General features: G+C 52.9%; 1 protein-coding gene across 9 annotated transcripts in view; it reads right to left on the minus strand.

The window, feature by feature from the left end:
* ZNF554 (zinc finger protein 554) overlaps positions 1-4869 on the minus strand; it is an 18915-nt gene extending 14046 nt beyond the window's left edge. For 3 of the 9 annotated variants that reach the window (XM_049097450.1, XM_049097448.1, XM_049097442.1), the window contains exons 1-2: positions 4336-4616; positions 2247-2452 (exon numbers count right to left, since the gene is read on the minus strand). In XM_049097450.1, coding sequence (XP_048953407.1) covers positions 2247-2249 — 3 coding nt within the window. In that variant the 5' untranslated portion in view covers positions 2250-2452; positions 4336-4616. Of the gene's footprint in view, positions 1-77; positions 174-357; positions 459-689; positions 861-1483; positions 1572-2246; positions 2453-4335; positions 4617-4820 lie in introns of those variants that run through there. The other 6 variants (XM_049097449.1, XM_049097446.1, XM_049097445.1 and 3 more) reach the window with 5 other exon arrangements.
* Between the last annotated feature and the right edge of the window lie 15622 nt (positions 4870-20491).

Genomic DNA, 20491 nt, shown 5'->3' on the forward strand with positions numbered 1-20491 from the left:
GGCTCTGGCCCTCCGTAGGGACGTCCTGAGGCAGTCCTGCCCCGTCCCCACCACACGTGAGCCACCGTGGCACGCACATGAAGCCCCTTGCAAGCAGCAGACTCTCACGCACAATCCTGAGGAATGAGTGGGGGCCGTTCACGGGACACTTGTGATGGGCTTCACGGGGATTCCTGGATGAAAATGTCAAATTATTGCCACCACCCCCATCAACAGGAAACCACCACGGGGACAGCCCAGTAACCGCTCCCGCAGCTGAGACCCGCCGATGCGCACCCCGCTACTGGGGAGACCCCGAGGGGAGGCGGGACACTGGTGAAGCCTCAAAGCCTTGCTTCCAAAATATTCCTTAATTACCATGGTGCCTTAAGGCATCCGTGGGTCCTTCCAGGCTCCTCCTCCAGGAGGTGGTGCTTCCCTCCCCCAACCCTGCTTTCCATGCGGGTCGACTTAGTGACCTGCTTCCAGCAAACAGGGCAGATAAAGGGAGAGGGGTTAACTTCACTGCTGGAGAAGCCTGGGAGAGCCCAGCAGGCCACGTGATCAAGGTCAGGGTCACTGGTGACATGGAGTGGACATCAGATATCCCCTGATGGGACATGACCCCTCTGGGGTGCCTTCCCCCAAAACCATAACCCCGGTGCAATCGTGAGAAAACATCAACCCAGGGGACCTTCTTCTACAAACACCTGGCCAGGGCTCCCCAGAAGCGTCCAGGTCAGAAAAGATGAGGAAAGCGTGAGAAAGGATCACAGGCTGGAGGAGCCCAAGAAGACAAGGCGAGGTGAAAAGATGTCATGTGGGACCTGGATGGGGTTCCCGGGGCAGAAGGAAGATGTTGGTGGGAAATCTGGTGAAATCTGAAAAAAAAGTTTGCAGCCTAGTTAATAGAACAGAACCAGCATTAATGTCTTGCTTGGTTGGCTTTTGTTTTTAATTGCGTGTGGCAGGCACCCTTCCCATGAGATTTATCGTAACATGTTTTATGGGTACAACACACTATTACTGGCTCATCTTGCTGAACCAGGCCCTGATGCAGCCCCCGCACCCCCACCTCCACCCCGGGGCCGCCGCTCCGGTCGCATCTTGACCGTGATCTATGCTCCACAAGGAGGTGTGGACGACCCTAGGGGAAGCGTTCCTGGTAAGGGGTAAGGCAGTGTTAACCCTGAGGTACCACGGGCCGGGGTGGTCCGAAAAAATATCCTTTTAATGCATGAAGCACAGACGCATATCCGGCACAGAGAGGACACGCGCACGCCTCGTGTTACTGCGCTTCACACAGAATGTGCTGACCCTGAAGGTCGGTGACGGCCCTGCGGGGCCACTTTTCCCTTGGCCTTTGCTCACTTCATGTCTCTGTGTCACATGGTGGTGAATCTCACGAACTCATGACTGTAGTTGTTACGGAGATCTGTGATCAGTGATTCTGACCGGTGATGGCTCAGATGGTTAGCATTTACTAGCAATAAGGTATTCTTACGTTAAGGTAGGTACATTGTTTTCTTAGACATCACGCTATTGCACACCCACTGGACTCCGGTACGGCGTAAACACAACTTGTATACGCCCTGGGAAACCAAACAATTCAAGTGATTCGTGTTATTGTGGGTGGTCCGGAACCAAACCTGCAACATTTCCAACATAAGTCTACAGGCAAGTATCTGTTGGTACCGGCTACACTGGTCCCCTCTGAATCCATACCTTCACGTCCCAACCCTGACCTCAGAAGGTGACTGTATTTCAAGACAGGGTCTTTAAAGAGGTAATTAAGTTAAAATGAGGTCATTAGGAAAGGATCCTGATCCCAAAAAAACAGTGTCTTTATAAGAGAGGATTGGGGGTGCCTGGGTGGCTCAGATGGTTGAGCATCTGCCTTTAGCTCAGATCACCATCCTGGGGTCCTGCGATGCAGCCCCACTCAGGCTTCTGGCTCAGCGGAGAAGTCTGCTTCTCCCTCTCCCTACTACTCTTGCTTTTAAAAAAAAAGGGGGGGGGGAATCCCTGGGTGGCTCAGTGGTTTGGCGCCTGCCTTTGGCCCAGGGCGCGATCCTGCGGTCCCAGGATCGAGTCCTGCGTCGGGCTCCCGGCCATGAAGCCTGCTTCTCCCTCCTCCTGTGTCTCTGCCTCTCGCTCTCTTTCTCTCTCTCTATGTCTATCATAAATAAATAAATAAATCTTTAAAAAATAAATAAAAAAATAAAAATAAAAGGCCAGAAGAGGACTGGAGCACAGGAAGACCATACCATGTGAGGGCACGGGGAGAAGACGGCCGTCTAACACCAAGGACAGAGGCTCTGCAATGTCGGCCCTGCCAACATCTCGATCCCAGGCCTCCCGGTACTGGGACAGAACAGAGGCCTGTGGTGTGAGCGGCACGGGGAAGACAGCCTGGCGGTTCTTCACATGGTCGTAGAGTTAACACGTGACCCGGAGATTCCACTCCTGCTACCTGCCCAAGAGAAACGAAAACGTACGTCCACACAAACTTGTTCACAAATGCTCATGGCAGCAAGACTCAGACTTGCCAAAGGGTGGAAGCAACCCACGTGTCCATCAACAGATGAGCGGGTGCTCTGCCCACAGTGGGTTGTCATTCGGCCTTAAAAAGAAGTGAAGCTCTGACACACACACATGGACGGACCTTGGAAACACAGCACGCGGTGAGAACCTGACACAGGAGGCCCCATGGTGTGAGTCCACGTGTGTGACGTCCAGAACAGGCAGGCATACCTACAGGCAGGAAGTAGATTCATTTTTGGCAGGGGCTAGAGAATGGGGATGGGAGGTAACTGCTCACGGGACAGGGTTTCTTTGGGGATGATAACAGACACCATGTTCCAGACTTAGACAGACACGGTGATCGTACAACTCTGTGCACATCCTGTAAATCACTTAACTGTATACTCAAAATGAATGAATTGTACGGTATGTGGCTTCTATCTAAACGAAGCTATTTCAAAAAATAATAATAATAGGGATGCCTGGGTGGCTCATGGTTGAGCGTCTGCCTTGGGCTTAGGGTGTGACCCTGGGGTCCTGGGATCGAGCAGGGAGCCTGCTTCTCCCTCTGCCTGTGTCTCTGCCTCTCTGTGTGTCTCTCATGAATAAATAAGTAAAATCTTAAAAAAATAACAATAAAACCTGGAAAAAAAGTTGTCTACAGTTAAATATATATAACTGTGTATATCTAACCCATACATGTAACACATGGCAACATGGCAGAAAGCTGGCAAGGATACACACCAAACAGTAGCATGGCTAACTCCAGGAAGGACCTGTAACTGTTTAAATTATCAAGGAAGACATGATCTGGAACACCAACTTCTTTTACAAACCATTCATGAAACAAAACTGAGATAAAATGGGGCAAAAAAACTTGAAAATCTAGGAGGGGAGCCGGAGAGTATATGCAGCCGAATTCGCCCGAGAGCTAGAGCTGGCTCTGACTCACGGGGTGTGCGCGGTCTGAGCTATGCGGGCCCGAGGGCTGGGCTGGGCCACCCCCAGGGCATCAGATGTGTCTCTGGAAGGACACCTGAGCTGCACCCGGCAAACACCTGCTGCTGAGGACTGCCCTGCGCTCAATCAGGTCCTCTAAATGGCACGTTCAAGTCCTGCCCCTCCGGTACCGGTAAAGGTGACCTTCTTTGCAAACAGGAAATCTGCAGATGTGACCAAGTCGCACTGCAGGAGGGTGGGCCCTGACGCGCTAAGGAGGTGTCCTCGAAAGAGATGCGGACACAGGGAGAAGGCCACGTGACAGTGGACGAGACACGAGTAACACAGCGGCAAGCCAAGGGACACGGAGGGTTGAGGAGGACCCTCAGACGCTGGAAGGGTCCCTGGAGCCTCAGGAGGGAGCAGGGCCCTGCTGACCCCTGGTGTCACACTCGGGGCCGCCAGAACCTGAGAGAGGAAGTCAGGCCGCCCCTGGACGCTCACCAACACCAGAGCCCCACCGAGGCAGGGCTCCTGGGAGCTCCCGGGGCCGGGGGGCATCCGCCACCCTGTGCCCCACACCGCCCCACATCCCGTCTGTGCCCTTGGGACTTTCCCCCGTGGCTCAGGGCAATGGGTGCAGGTGCAGGCCCGGGCCCCCACCCAAGTCCCTCCCGCCCTCCTGCCCACGAGGGTGCCTGTCGCTGGCCCCTTCCGCCCCCTCCTTCACCCAGGCCCGGGGCAGGAGGCTCAGGATTTTCCGTCCCAACGTTCCAACCACAGAAACTCGTCCTTCCTCCCCGGGGGCTTCCTCGCAGAGACCCTGAAATGCACCCCAAGGAGGGGCGAGACCGGAGCGCTTGGGGCTGGGCCCGGGCACAGCGGCTTCCTCACCCGCTGCCGGGCGGTCGGCGCATAAGCGGAGCGGACCCTGGTGCCACCGCAATCCCGACGCCACAGTGTCACTCGGGGCCCGCCCTCGGCTCCGGGGGGCTGTTCCGGGCGCCCCTCCCCCTCCCCCGGCACGACCGCCAGCAGGTCCCCAGACTCTGCCCGGGGGGCGCGGGGGGGCAGGCACAACGGCCCCGGGGAGCCGCCGGCTAGCCCAGGGGAGTCCGGGGTGCCAACCGCTCTCCGCCGTCGAGCAAACAGGTGCGGGGCGTTTCCCTTCCCGCGAGGACCCTGCACACCTGGCGTCGGGCGCGGCACCGCCTGCAGCTGCACGACCCCGGGGCGCGCAGGTGCCACCAGCTCCTGCCCCGGCGCGCCGCGCGGACGCCGCCCCGCCGGCCCCCGCCCCCCTCCCCCCTCGCCCCTCTCTCCTCCCTCCTCCCTCCTCCCTCCGGCTCCCGCCTCCCGCCCCCGCCCGGTTAACTCACGCCGCCGCCGCCGCCACCGCCCCCCGCACGCGCGCCCGGGACCAACTCCGCAGTGCGCCTGCGCACCACGCGGCCGCGAACTACAAGTCCCAGAAGGCGCGCGCGTGGCGCGGGGTCCGCCGTCCCTCTGGGGCCAACGAGTCGAGTCCCATCGCCCTCTAGCGGCGGGCGGTGTCTCCGCAGGACCGGGGAGCTCCCGGAGGAAGTGCCGGTGACGTGTGTGGCGCGATGCCTGAGACAGAAGGACTTGCCTGTTTATTAACAAGTTATGCAAATCTGTAATCCGTTTCTTGGTAAAAGTGTTCTAAATGATGATACGTATTAGTCATCCCGATAGGTCGATTTGTGTTAATACGTTGAAATAATAAAACTAGGGGGCGCCCGGGTGGCCCAGAGGTTGAGCATCTGCCTTTGGCTCGGTCCTGATCCCAGGTCCTGGGATCAAGTCCCACATTGGGCTCCTAATAAGGAGCATCTTTTCCTTCTGCCTGTGTCTCTGCCCCTGTCTCTCTGTGTCTGTCATGGATAAATAAATAAAAATTAAAAAAAAAGAAATAATAAAACTACCATAATTAATATATTAATGTATTATAGAGTCATAATATATGATGATATAATTGGCTAAGGTGTTGTGTACAATACAGTATAGTGCAACCATCAGATGATAAAATGATATTCATAAATCATATCAATATGTGATAAGTCATATGTTTTTAAAAGGTTGATGATGATGATGATGATTGGCCCAAACCGTCATATGTATTATATGTCTTTCTGTATTATCGTTTTTCTTTTTCAAATTTTTGTTTAAATTCTAATTAACGTATAGTGCAATACTGGTTTCCGGAGCGGAATTCAGTGATCCATCGCTTACAGCACCCAGCGCTCGTGACAGGTGCCCTCTTAACAGTCCCCGGCACCCATTTAGCCCATCCCCCATCACCTGCCTCCATCAGCCCTTAGTTTGTTCTCTATGGTTAAGAGTCTCTAATGGTTTACTTCCCTCTCCCTCTTTTATTTTTCTTCCCATCTGTTCATCTGTTTTATTTCCTAAATTCCACATATGAATGAAATCATATGGTATTTGTCTTTCTCTGCTTATTTTGCTTACCATCCACATTGTTGGAAATGGCAAGATATTACTTTTTTTTTGATGGCTGGGTAATGTTCCATTATATGTCAAATATATATATAAATGTTAAACACACCTAAAATTTACCTCCACTGTGGGGCGCCTGGGTGGCTTAGTTGGTTAACCGTTGGACTCTTGATTTTGGCTCAGGTCCTGACCTCAGGGGCGTGGGATGGAGCCTCACATCAGTATCTGTGCTCAGTGGGGAGTCGGCTTCAGATTCCCTCCGTCTCTCCCTGCTCATTCGCTCCCTCTTTCTCTCTCAAATTAATAAATTTTTAAAATAAATAAAATAAAAATTAGCTCCACAGCAACATCTAGACTGATGTTTTACCAAGCAATGGGCACCATTACCTTGCCAAGTGGACACATAAAATTAATCATCACACCTCTCTCTCAATAATTGTATAGAACAAGGGCAGCTGGGCGGCTCAGCGGTTTAGCGTCTGCCTTCAGCCCAGGGCATGACCCCAGGGTCGCAGGATCAAGTCCGGCATCAGGCTCCCTGAAGGGAGCCTGCTTCTCCCTCTGCCTGTGTCTCTGCCTCTTTCTGTGTGTCTCTCATGAATAAATAAATAAAATCTTTAAAAAATAATTGACTAGAACACATGGGCAACACATCAGCAAAGGTGGAGATTGAAACAACTGTATCAACAAATTTGACTGGACTATTATTTATGAGACATTCTGACCAACACCAGCTGATCACACATTCTTCCCAAATGTGCACAGAACTGATACAAAGATAGATTATATTCTGGGTTATAAACTTTTTTCTTTCTTTTTTTTTCTTTGTGGGTTTTTCTTTTATTTTTTTTTCTTTCTTTCTTTTTTAGAGAGGGAGAGAGCAGAGGAAGGGGCAGAGGGATAAAGAGAACACGGGGCTCCAACTCACAACCCTGAGCTCATGACCTGAGCTGAAGTCAAGAGTCAGATGCTTAACCGACTGAGCAACCCGGGCGCCCCTTAAACATATTTTTGATACATTCAAAAGGATTCAAATCATACGCCATACGTGTGATTGGTTAATGATGTAGGCTGCACAGCACTGTTCTCCTTCATCTGCTTCCACTGAATGAATGGGCCCCACTTTTCTCTTCCCCTTCAGATCACTTTTGGGCCTTTTGACCCACGGTTGAGTGACAAAGGTCGGTTTCCATCTCTGCATCAGATGATCTCCAGGCTGCCGCCCGGGCCCTGAGCACGGTGGTGGTGTTGCTACGTTTTGGCTGGACCTGGACGGGTCCTTTGTCTCCGATGAGATGAAGGGGGAGGGGTTCCTCCGGGATCTGAAAGAGGAAATGGGGAAAGCTATGTGCACAGCCTGCAGAGACGATGCCCACCAAGAGCAGCCCCCACCTTCTTCAGAAGGGACTTTCCAGGGGATCCCTGGTGGCCCAGCGGTTTAGAACCACCTTCGGCCCAGGGCATGATCCTGGGGTCCCGGGATCAAGTCCCCACGTCAGGCTCCCGGCATGGAGCCTGCTTCTCCCTCTGCCTGTGTCTCTGCCTCTCTCTCTCTGTCTCTCATGAATAAATAAATAAAATCTTTAAAAAAAAAGAAGGGAGTTTCCAGAGTCACTGATGCAGCGGCCACCACGGTGGCTATTGTTTACGGGGATGCCAGTTCTCCGACAAACCTCGGGGTAGCTGCATTGAATACAGTCACCACACAGAGGGGGTGGGTCACAGCCACCAGTGGGATCTCGCCACCAGCAGGAAAGACTCCACGCTGGACGCTTTCCACGGGACTCTCGCCTCTTCACACCAGAGCCATGAAGTTCCTGGTTTCTCCCCTTTTATACAGATGGGGAACTGTTGCCAGTCCCCAGAAGACGCTGTCCTTGGTAAGCTCCGGTGACTTTATTTCAAGCGCTCGCCCCCAGGATCCGCCTGCGGTGGTTTGGAGGGACACCCACAGGATGTGTCCTTGGAGGACGCGCACCTGCGCTTCTCGGACAGCACCTGTCTGGCTCCAGCTGCCACGCCCACACATCAGCACAGCACACCGTGCCCGGTGCCAGGTACGCCGCGGCCCGCGCCCTCCGGGGGACGGTCCTCGCCCAGCCAGGAGCGGGGTCCTTGGGGACTTGAAGAGGCTGATGCCGTCCCGACCTCAGCCGCCGCTGCCTTTAGAGGGTCGGAAGCTGCATTCCCTTGAGAGTCCCACCCGCCAGCGACAGCATGTCTTCAGGACAAAGGGACTCTGTTTTCACAAACTGGTGTTTTTCTCAAGAGCCGTAGGAGTATCTGCGGTTGTATTCTCTAGGCATGGACAGCGAGGGCTTGATGCAGAAATGGCCGTGAAGTAGGTGGTGCCTCTGGGTGCAGATTTTATCAAGCAGAACTCGGCATCTAGGGTGCCTGGGGGGCTCAGTGGGTGAAGCGTCTGTCTTGGAATCAGGTCATGACCCTGGGGTCCTGGGATCGAGTCCTGCGTCGGGCCCCCCGCAGGGAGCCTGCTTCTCCCTCTGCCTGTGTCTCTGCCTGTCTCTGTGTCTCTCATGAATAAATAAATAAAATCTTTAAAAAACATAAAATGCTTCCAATCCGATGTGTCTTATTGTGCGAACTAATTACATATTTTAATGCTACCCGCATCTCCTGTGTTTTTGAAGTGCGAACCTAATTGTCATTTGGCCCATATGGCTTCCGCTCAGCTGTGGGATATGGCTTGGTAGACATTATTCGTTCATAGGATGGACCTATTTTCACTTACCTGTTATTACCCTGGTCGTGTGTACTGTGACTGCCGGGTCTGCAACACAATGATTTTTGTCCATATAAAAACATTGTTATGAGCCATTGGTACATCACTTGCTGCTAATAAGACATGTTTATTGGCAGAACTTCTCATCTCCAGGGACACCTGGGTGGCTCAGTGGTTGAGCGTCTGCCTTCGGCCCAGGGCGTGACCCCAGAGTCGTGGCATCGAGTCCCACATCGGGCTCTTTGCATGGAGCCTGCTTCTCCCTCTGCCTGTGTCTCTGTCTCTCTCTCTCTCTCTCTCTCTCTCTCTCTGTCTCTCATGGATAAATAAATAAAACCTAAGAAAAAAAAATAACTTCTTATCTTCAGACTCCCCACTCTGTGCGCAGCCAGAACTGTGGTCCTGGGTTTACGAAAAACCCTCAGGAGGGGATGCCTGCCTACTGCTGTGATGGCACCCCTTGTCCACATGGGGAGACTTATACCAGACAGGTAGGCACCGGCAGAGACGTTTCCCTGAACACCCCAGCCCTTCCCTTCTCTGTCCAGGTGGCTGCAGTGCCGTGTGCCTTTATTCTTATACTGTTAGTTCCTTCATCCACGTGGGAAATGCATTCTTCAACCATCATAACAGCTGTTAGGACCTTCCACCTGTTTGGAACACCCTACCCCTGCCCAGCTAATCCTACCTAACGCCTCATCAAGAACTCCCTACTCTTGAAACGTCACGGAACATGAATGCAATTCAGCAGCTTAAGAAGCAAAAAACCCTCTCAAGTTTCAGAGAAAGGAGCAGTAGGACAGGCGGATGGAGATGAGCTCTCCAGGGGCTGAAACCAGATACCGAGGGAGACTGGCACCAGTTTAAGAATAGTTTCACGTTGCAATAAAGTCTATCTGCGCTCGAAGTGGACACAATATAGACCAGAAAAACTTAGCAGATCAAAGTCAGACACACTGCAGGGCAGACGTGAAAAGAAAAATACCGCCATCGTCGCTACTTTGACAAAATTCTAAAGGAAATCCCTGTTGTCACCACCTGCACCAGGAAATGAGTCACGTGATGCCTGACTCTTCCAACTACTGGGTTCCAAGGAGAAGCTTTCAGGTCGGGGGACCTACGTCACATGCCTGCACGCCTGCTGCAGAGAAGCGTCCTAATGGGACTTCCGAGCCCTACTTTAAAATAGAGGATCCATGAGGTGTAACTTTCTCCACACATAGGAGGGCTTGTCCCAGAGGCAGGCCCAGCCACCAGCAGAACAGATCCCATACACGGTCACACCCTGAGCCCCTTCTATGGTGTCAGCTACTGTGAGGAAGCTTGCTTTCAACCCCACGACAGCACCGTGGAGTATTACCGTGACCACGATTTTACTAACAGAATTAAGGACGTGCCGAAGAGTAAAGCCTCGTAAGCTGTGGAACCAAGAATTCATTCTGAGCCTGTGAATTCAGACTTGCCTTCTGCTTCAACGGTACCCCGCTGGGGTTTCCTAGGCTAATGAATGAATCATCGGAGTCCTCCGGTTCTTTGTGAAAGGCTATAGGAGAAGCTGGACAAGGACACAGGAAAGGAACAGGACAGTCTTGAAAGATCTAGAAATGATTCCCAAAGGAGAGGATGCTTGAGCTGTTTTTGTCCCTCTAGACCCCCCTCCTCATACACCTGTTTCTACCCCGCCTTCTGCACTAGGAAGCTGACTTCTATGGGTTATATCAACTGACCTCTACCTTCTGCCTTCTACTTGGGTTTGACCAACTTGGAGTAGTCGCACAAGATCAAGATCAGCAGGTACGGGGAGGCGATTAGGACGCTGTTTTCCCTGGCTCCCTCCGTGCCGGGTCATGCTTTGTCTGTAGCCAAATGCGTAGTGAAAGCTACAGCTCCTTTCATGCTGCCCTCATGCTCTTGCTGGCTTCCGGGACTGGTTCTTCCTCTTTTCCCTTTAGGTCAAAGGTGGTAACACCCCACACCCCCCACACACCCCATCCCCCGAGCCCAGTCCTGCAGAACGCTGGCTCTTTAAACACACCCACACGTTTGGAGACAGTCCTCTCCTTGAACTTTCTGCCATCACTCCTGGGGGTGCCACCCACTTTCTGCAACACCCTTACCAACAAGGAGGGATATTCAGGTCAGAGAATACGTGCAAGTGCACAGCAAAGTGAGGGTTTGGAGCGTTTGTGGAATTTCAACTAGATAAAAGTGCATTTCCTGCTAGGCTAGAGTTTGGCCTTGATCCGCAGCACATGTGATCAATTTTAAATAGTCTGGTGATCAGATTTGCTTGCTGAAGCAGGCACTTCATCAGCGGTGCTCTTGTAGGAGAGGATTGGAACTGAAGGCACGATAGAAACCACCCGGAATTCCATGACAAGCAAAGGGGAGGGACACTGAATATCCGTGTGTGTGTGTGTGTGTGTGTGTGTGTGTGCACTTGGGCTAGTATTTCTGTAGGACAGAGGCCTGGAAATGTGATATTGATCCACCTGCATGCACATATACTCGTCATCTTGTCATCTTGAGGACCTTTGACACATCTTACCAAATTGCTCTTTCAGATTCTTGTACCTATTTACCAAAAACCCTATCCTTTTAAAACCGGATTTTATAATTTGAACAATTCTTGCTAATCTGATTGGTGAAAAATCGCAGGCCATCATTTTACTGCACATCCCTAGATTTTTCTTAAGGTTGGGTAGGTAGCTTTCCAAACTGCCTCTTCATAGCCTGTTTTTATTAGAGTATTGTCACATTCTTATTGATCTTAATTAACTCTTGATAAATATTACTGCTCTAACCAGGTTAGTAACTCTCAACACTTTTCTTTTTTTTTTTTTTAATTTTTATTTATTCATGAAAGACACAGAGAGAGAGAGAGAGAGGCAGAGACACAGGCAGAGGGAGAAGCAGGCTCCATGCACCGGGAGCCTGATGTGGGATTCGATCCCGGGTCTCCAGGATCGCGCCCTGGGCCAAAGGCAGGCGCTAAACCGCTGCGCCACCCAGGGATCCCAACACTTTTCCACACATAGTTTATTTTTGTATTTCTGATGTGTTTTAAAGTAGATTATAGAGCACGGGCAACTGGGTGACTCAGTCGGTTAAGCGTCTGACTCTTGATTTTGGCTCAGGTCATGATCTCAGGGTCATGAGATCGAATCCCACGTTGGGCTCTGTGCTGGGTGTACAACTTGCTCCAGATTCTCTCTTCCTCTCCCTCTGCCCCCACCCCGCCACTGCACACATGCCATCTCTTAAAAAAAAAAAAAATATATATATATATATATACGTATTATCTCGCTTTTTTATTATCTCACTCTTTAATTCTTCAGCATGTAACTTTCAAAAGAGGTTTTAATTATATTGTCATCATTAAATAGCAATAGCATTTTAGTATTAATATCATGATCCTGGATCCCTGGGTGGCGCAGCGGTTTGGCGCCTGCCTTTGGCCCAGGGCGCGATCCTGGAGACCCGGGATCGAATCAAACATCGGGCTCCCGGTGCATGAAGCCTGCTTCTCCCTCTGCCTGTGTCTCTGCCTCTCTCTCTCTCTGTAACTATCATAAATAAATAAAAAATTAAAAAAAAATAAAAATTAAAAAAAAATAATAATAATATCATGATCCTTTAAAAAAAAATAGGGACGCCTGGGTGGTTCAGTGGTTGAGCATCTGCCTTCAGCTCAGGGAGTGATCCCAGGGTCCTGGGATCGAGTCCCACATCAGGCTCCCTGCAGGGACATGCTTCTCCCTCTGCTTATGTCTCTGCTTCTCTGTGACTCTCATGAATAAATAAAGTCTTAAAAAAATTAATATATTGATCACCTTTAAAAACGAACAATTCCCTAATATCTAATAAATTATTGTGTTCTTTTTCCCCAGCCAATATATAATTGATATATAGCATTGTGTAAGTTTAAGGTGTACAACGGACACTTGGGTGGCTCAGTTAAGCATCTCCCTTAAGGGATCCCTGGGTGGCGCAGCGGTTTGGCGCCTGCCTTTGGCCCAGGGCGTGATCCTGGAGACCCGGGATCGAATCCCACGTCGGGCTCCCGGTGCATGGAGCCTGCTTCTCCCTCTGCCTGTGTCTCTGCCTCTCTCTCTCTCTCCGTGTGACTATCATGAATAAATAAATTAAAAAAAAAAAAAAAGCATCTCCCTTAAGCTCAGGTCATGATCCCAGGGTCCTGGTATTGGCCCCATATCAGGCTCTCTGCTCAGTGGGGAGCCTGCTTCTCCCTCTGTCCCTACCCTCCCCGTCCCCCGCTCATGCTCTTTCTCTAAGAAATAAAATCTTTTTAAAAACCTTAAGGTCGGGACACCTGGGTAGTTCAGTGGTTGAGCGTCTGCCTTCAGCTCAAGGCGTGATCCTGGGGTCCTGGGATCGAGTCCCACATCAGGCTCCCTGCCTGATGTAAAATCCGATGTAAAATCTCTAAAAATAAATAAAAACCTTAATGTGTACAATGTAGTAATTTTATGCATAGTGACATGTATAGATATATATGTATCTCACGTATATCACTGTACATGAATTATACACATATCACTAAGTATATATATAATATGTGTAGGGGTATATACACACACAGTGATGCAAGCACACACATATACAAGCACAGTGATGTATACGTAAATATATACGTGCATGTTTATAGATACACAAATGATCGCCACAATAATACTAGTTAACATCTTCACCACTCCACATAGTTACAATTTTTTTCTGGTTATGAGAACTTTCTTTATCCAGTTTTTTTTTAAAGAATTTTTTTTAATTTTATTTATTTATTTACGATAGTCACAGAGAGAGAGAGAGAGAGGCAGAGACACAGGCAGAGAGAGAAGCAGGCTCCATACACTGGGAGCCCGACGTGGGATTCGATCCCGGGTCTCCAGGATCACGCCCTGGGCCAAAGGCAGGCGCCAAACCGCTGCGCCACCCAGGTATCCCTAAAGATTTTATTCATTTATTCATGAGAGATACAGAGAGAGAGAGAGAGAGGCAGAGACACAGGCAGAGGGAGAAGCAGGCTCCATGCGGGGAGCCCAATGCGGGACTCGATACCGGGACCCCGGGGTCACGCCCTGAGCCGAAGGCAGACGCCCAACTGCTGAGCCATCCAGGTGTCCCATGCTTTTCCAGTTTTTTTTTTTTTTTTTTTATGATAGTCACACAGAGAGAGAGAGAGAGAGAGAGAGAGAGAGAGGCAGAGACACAGGCAGAGGGAGAAGCAGGCTCCATGCACCGGGAGCCCGACGTGGGATTCGATCCCGGGTCTCCAGGATCGCGCCCTGGGCCAAAGGCAGGCGCCAAACCGCTGCGCCACCCAGGGATCCCTGCTTTTCCAGTTTTAAAAAAATTTTGTTTTAAAGATTTGAGAGACAGAGCGCGAGCGAGCACGAGCAGAGGGAGAAGCAGACTCTCTGCTGAGCGGGGAGCCCGATGCGGGGCTCGATTCCAGGACCCCAGGATCATGACCTGAGCCGAAGGCAGAGGCTTCACGGACTGAGCCACCCAGGCGCCCCCCTTTTCCCGGTTTTATCGAGCTATAACTGACATACAGCAGTGCGTAAGTTTACGGTGTACAGCACGACTTGACCCACATGTATTGTGCAATGATGACCTTTACCATCCATCATGCCGCGTGTGATCCACGCTCTTAGCAACATTCCTGGAGACCACACAGGGGCATTAACTTCGGTCCTGTAGTAATTAGGCCCCCAGGGCATACTTATCTCATCCCTGCCCCACCTTGACCACCTTCACCCCCTGCCTCCACCCCCACTCCAGCCCATAGTAACCACAAATGTGCTCTCTTTTTCTGAGTTTAGTTTCTTGGGGGCTTTTTGGGTTTTTCTGTTTGTTTGTTTGTTTGTTTAGGGTGTGTTCTTATGGAAAAAAAATAATCCTAGTCAGGTAAGGTTGTATATATGGTATGTGACCTAGAGAAGTAATATCTAAGGCCTTAGAGTGTATCATAATTTCTTTTTTTTTTAAGGTTTTATTTATTTATTCATGAGAGACAGAGAGGCAGAGGGAGAAGCAAGCTCTATGCAGGGAGCCCGATGTGGGACTCGATCCCGGGACCCCAGAATCACACCCTGGGCTGAAGGCAGGCGCCAAACCACTGAGCCACCCAGGGATCCCCGAGTCTATCATAATTTCAAAGTGATTTCAGCATGAGAGACAATGAAAGAAGTGGCTACCGTCCACACAGATAGTGAAAAAAAGTATTTCGTTCATAAAACCAAGTGTGTGTGTGTAACATAGACTTCATACAGCCTCACTGGGTAGATGATATCTATTTTTATCTTGGCAGTCAGGACGAAATGCTGTACTGTGGTGACAGTTTCTGCCTCTTGCATCAGACCCAGAGAAATGTGGGAGGCGCCCCGCCCCCTGTGGCCCCAAGAGTAAGCAGGACTTCTGTGTCCAGAAGGGGGTGAGCTTCCCAGCTCATAGGGACCACTGGGGACACCTCTGTCCTCACGGCTACGGTCCTGGGACCTGCGTGAAGCACCGAGACACCCTCATGATCAAGGCCAACCACCAGACCCTCTGCTACGTCCCACTCACCTCCATCATCTTCCGTTTTCCCTGCTCCTTACTCCTCACCGGCTGGCAAACTGCATTCAGAGTGGTTTCCACCATGGCTGTTTCCACTGTTTGGACCCAAAGCATCACTGTGGCCTTGACACCTTCAAGGTCACCACGCCAGGGAAAGAGAGGGCGGCAGTGGGTGCTGACAGGGGCCCCCAGCTCCGTCATTCCCACCTGCTCCCTGATCCCCAGCCCCCTGGGGTCTGGCTGGGAACAACCCACCCCCTTCACTGACACAGACACCCCTCCCTGAGCCTCGGTACATCCTCCTCACGGGCAGCAAGGGCTTGGTCACTGCTGTCCACTCTCCTGGGATGCTCAGGCTCCCCAGCCCCGGGGCAGCTTCACGGCGGCTTTCCCAACAGCTCGGGTGAAGCCAAGTGCCTGATGTCCAGCACGCTGGGTTCCGTGGCGTCTGGGCCCCCCATCTGCTGCAGCCCCAAGAACATGGTCATGGTGGTCCCGAGATCATCTCCATCCGGCCCCCAGCACAGGCTGCGAGGCTGCGTCTCTGCCCCCCGCTAACCCCCGGTTATCGAGCTGAGGCCCGACCAGAAACATCTGAGAGCAATAAGCATCTCAGATAAAAGAATAACATTTAACCAATACATCACACTTTTGCACAAAGTCTTGTTGAGAAAAAAATGAAACATATTGATGCAATTAAAAAGTGGCTGCCTGCATGTTAAGGGAAACCACTCAAGTCAGGCTGCAGTTTCCAGGACGGGCCTGACGTCTTAGCTACTCCCCACCCCTCGAGGCTACTTGTGGATTCGGGCTCCTCGTCCCTCATCCTGCACCCATGGCTCATCGTTCTCATCTTCTCTCCCTGTTTCCTACCACCTCCCTAGCCTAGGAACCAAATGATGGATGCAACTGTTAAGTCTTGTATGTTTTCCTCTTAAAAAGAACGAAGAGGACATGGTCTGAGCATGGACGTGGGGGAGACAGATCCCCGGCGCCCCCTCCTCCTGCACCTGCGCCCACACACCCCGCACAGGCCAACCCGTGTAACCAGCAGGGCGTTAGGAAAAGGATGGACTGTGACTTCCGAGGCCAGGTCACAAGACCCCGAGGCTCTGCTTTGCCCTGTGGGGTCAGGCGCGTGGGGAGAAGCCAGCCACCTAGCCGCACGGGTACTCGCGCAGCCCGCGAAGGCCCCGGCGGCCTGGCAGGCAGGAGGCTGGCACGCCGGCAGACGCTTCAGCCCCAGGCTGGTGGTCAGAGGATGTTCACCTCATGACACCTCAAGCCAGAAGCCCCAGCCACGCAGCTTCTACATTCCTGATCCAAAGGAACTGTAGGATAGTATCTACTGGTGTTGATGTGACGCACCAACAGTTACGTAGAACAACAGGCTAAAGGTGTTTCACCAAAGACCCGGAAAGCCAGCATTCCAGACGCCCCTGCAGGAAGGGCAGCGTGGGGGGGGGCGGGGGGCGCACTCACTTGTTTACATCCCTCAAGCCCGAGCGGACTCAAGCTCAGAAGGTTCTTGTCCACGGACCCTGCCGTGGCCTTGGTGGCGTGGATACAGGCGGTAGGAACGCATGTGGTTGGACGAAGGGAGGTTTTCCTCATTAGCACCGTCGCCACTTCTTCTACCCGTTCCCTTGAACCACTGACTTCTTTCACTTTAACAGAACAAGCACTGAAATCTTAACATCTCAACAGTTCCTGGGATACTTGTGATGTAAATAATGGATTTCCTGGGTCTCCATCAATCCTCAATCAGCTTCATACACAGGATGAGCCGAAACATCACACCCCGGCCCCTGGAGTAGACCAAGGACGGAGGCCCATGGCCTTCCCCTCCCGTGTCCTCTTGCCATTCCTATCGTCACTCCCACCAGCTCGTCGAGATGGGCCCTTCACGGAGATGGAAGTATGGGGTGGTGCTTCTTCGAGGGAGCCTTCGAGGGAGCCCGATCCCATCTGTAAGCCAGCCGCTGGATCCTTGGTCTTTATTCTACAGATAATGATCAAGACTACTACCATGATCTGCTCCAGAACACGCAGAGTCTGTTCTTCGAGACATACTCTGGATTTGCTTACGGTGAGGTCATATGTGGGGGATCCACCCATGTGGGCCCTGTGCGGACGGGGTCTTCTCCAGCACCTTGAGGCGCGGGTGTCATTGGCAAGTGTGCACTCTAAGGGAACCCTTCTGGTTCGGCCACGCGCTGTAGCATCCAGCAGGCGTTAGCCCTGTGGGGCTGGTCTGTGCTGACGTGACACCTATGTTGAGAAACAGATGCTGGATTCTGAAGGCCTCTCTGCTCCGCGAACAAGCTACATCCCTCCTCTCCTCTCGCCTCCCTCACCGAGTCCGCGTTCTCAGGGTAGAGCATCCGTATGTCTTCTGTCCAACTTATTCCCACATGTTTGATGCTATTACAAGTAGTTAATAAGCTTTTAAACACGGAAACCTTTCCGGTTCTGAGTACTCACTGCCAGTGTAGAGATGGGTAAGAGGTTTGGACGCTTCACCCAAGATACGTGATGTCAAGTAAGCATCTGGTCAAGAGCGGCTCAACATCGATGGTCGTGAGGGAGAAGCAAAGTAAACCCACCACGAGAGGCCGCTTCGTACCTATCGGAATAGCTGAGATCCACTTCTAGGCATTTACCCGAGTGTTGAAAGCCTGTGTCAACACAAAGGCAGGTGCACAAATGTCCACAGTGGTTTTATTCATAATAATAGCCCCAAATTGGAACCGGCCCCAAAGCGAACCGGGCGAGTAACAAATAATGGAATAGTACGCACCAAGGATAAAGGGCCCTCGTGGACGCCTCTCTAGATAATGACCCTCAGCATAAGAAGCCAGAGAAAACCACAAAGGGGACATCCCGTGCGGCTTAGTTCCTACAAACCTTAAGAAAATGGATCGAATCTGCACTGACAGAAGCAGATGAACAGGTGGGGAGGGGTCCGGGAGGGGTGGGCAGGGCTGTAGAGCCACGAGGAAACTCTGGGAGTCACGAGGATGTCGTCCTGATGGCAGTGATGCTTTCAGGAGGACACGTGAGCATCAAAATACATCAACTTATGTACTTCCAATATGTGATTTTGACTGGAATTTTACCTCCACGAAGCTGTTAAACATACACACACACCCCCCTGTAGATGTGGCTGTGGTCCTGAGATGCGTGGACAAGCCTGCAGGGGCCTGGACCCCGACTGGCCGCGGTCTGGGGCTGGCCCCGTCTCCCTGGCTCAGGGGTCAGGGGTGGTGAGGATCGCTAAGTCCCTCCTAGGCCAGAACCAACACAAGGACCCTGGCATCGCCCGGGCCCTATTACCTCAACACCTCAAGTTGGAGGAGACCCCCCGACAGTCCTTGGAAGGGGAGAGGCCAGTCTGCTCTGGCGAGCCCAGCTTTAATATGCCACGGATCTCAGAGGGCTGGACAGGGACAAGATCAAGGACAGACCACTGTGGCCTGCAGGTGACAAAGGGCTGCTCCAACTGGCTGAACAGAACAGGGGACTCACAGGCTTGTCCATGCAAAGCTCGGGGCCAGCACGCAGAAAGCGCGGTGGAGCAGCCTCCCTCATGGCTCTGGTGCCCCCCCCAGGCCTCGCCATCTGCACATCTCGCGCCCCGCAGAGTACGTTCTCCCCGTCTCAGGTCTGGGGCGGGATGGGGGACAGGGGTGGGAGGGAACGTCTATTCCCAGTGACAGAAGTCACAGGCCTGACAACGCCAGCCCAGTGTGGGCGTTTGTCACTGTGAACCACACCCCGGCTTAAGACAGCTGGCCGTGCCTGCCCTAACCCGGGGCCTGTGGGGGACTGAGCAGTACCCCCACCTGCGCTGCAGGGCTGGCCGGAGAGCCCACGGGAGGTTTGGGGGGTGTGAGCATCAGTACCACACCGGCCTGTGCTCCCTGTTTCCTGGGTCATGGGGGCACCCACCTGGCCTAACCTGTGCCAGAAGTCTACCCTGGGCTCCACTCACCCAAAGGTCCAAGCCTGAGACTTGAACCCGGGAACCAGGTGCGGGTTTCCAGAACGAGAAAGCCACGCTCATCAGTAAGGCCGCCCCGGGCCATCTCCTGCCAGGCCGCTGGCACCAGCAGGCACTGCTGGAGGAGGGCGCCTGGGAAGGAGCGGACACTGGCCCTGGTCCGGGGGTGGCCCGCCTGCAGCAGCCTTGAGGGAGGAGGGAGCCGACGACGGCCCACCAGCTCCTTCGGGGAGAAGGTGGCTGCTCAAGGCCACCAGGCCGGAGGATCCAACAGCTCTCCCCGGCACCCTGAACCGAGCCTGAGAGCAGGTGTGCAGCCTGCGGCTCAGCAGGGAGGCTGCGGGGGCGCTGAGCAGGCCTGCGCGGCTGTGCTCATGCCCCCGACCCCGCCTGCCCGCTCAGAGTCACAGGAGGCCTGTGGCTTCCCCCCATCCCCAGTCCCCAGCCCCCCAGCCCCCAGCTGGGGATGCCAGCACCACACCTGGATTTTGCACAAGGACCAGGTGGTGGCCACCTGGGGGCTCTGCACAGGGAAAGAGGGGGAGCCCTAGCCCCCCAACACCGCTACTGCTAGACAGAGGCCCTCACGGAAGCCCAGATGTGGTCCCTGGCAGCTCTTTGCTCCTCCTCGGGCCCCAGGTGGTGTAGGTGTAAGCCAACAGCTGGAGTGGGCTCAACCTCCCCCTTCTTAGCGGTGGCCTCACACGCCGGGGGCACACCAGCTCTGGGCCCTTGTCCCCCACCCCCTCAGGCACAGAGGTGGGAGCAGGGACTCGAGCCAGGTCTGCCTAAGGGTAGCCACCGCCGACCAGCCCAGGGCTGCTGAGAACGGGCAGGGGGCAGGGCAGACCTCTCCCCACGACGTGCCAGCCCGACAGGTGCAGCCATCTGCCTCAGGGAGCTGCCTGGTGCCTCACTCCGCGGGCTGCTCCCCTTCGTGGGATGTGGGGAGGGCTGGTGAGGACAATTACAGGGCAAGTGACCAGGGAAGAGAACACAAGGGATGGCCCAGGCCAAACAAAGGGGGGGGACACCTACCCGTCCTGCTCAAGAACCTCTTTCGAATTTCCACTGTGCCCAGAAAGTATTACCTAAGGCCTTTTGAAGAATTACCAGAAGATGCAGGGCGGCCGCCTGTCTCCAAGGCCCAGACTTGGCTGCGTTGCTCAGCCAGAGGGAGCTGAGCGGAGAGGGCCACATGTGCCTTAGGCCTCAAGGTCACAGGGACCAGAAAGGTCACAGCC

The sequence above is a fragment of the Canis lupus genome, chromosome 20 (genome assembly GCF_003254725.2).
Source record: "Canis lupus dingo isolate Sandy chromosome 20, ASM325472v2, whole genome shotgun sequence".
Lineage (NCBI taxonomy): Eukaryota > Metazoa > Chordata > Mammalia > Carnivora > Canidae > Canis > Canis lupus.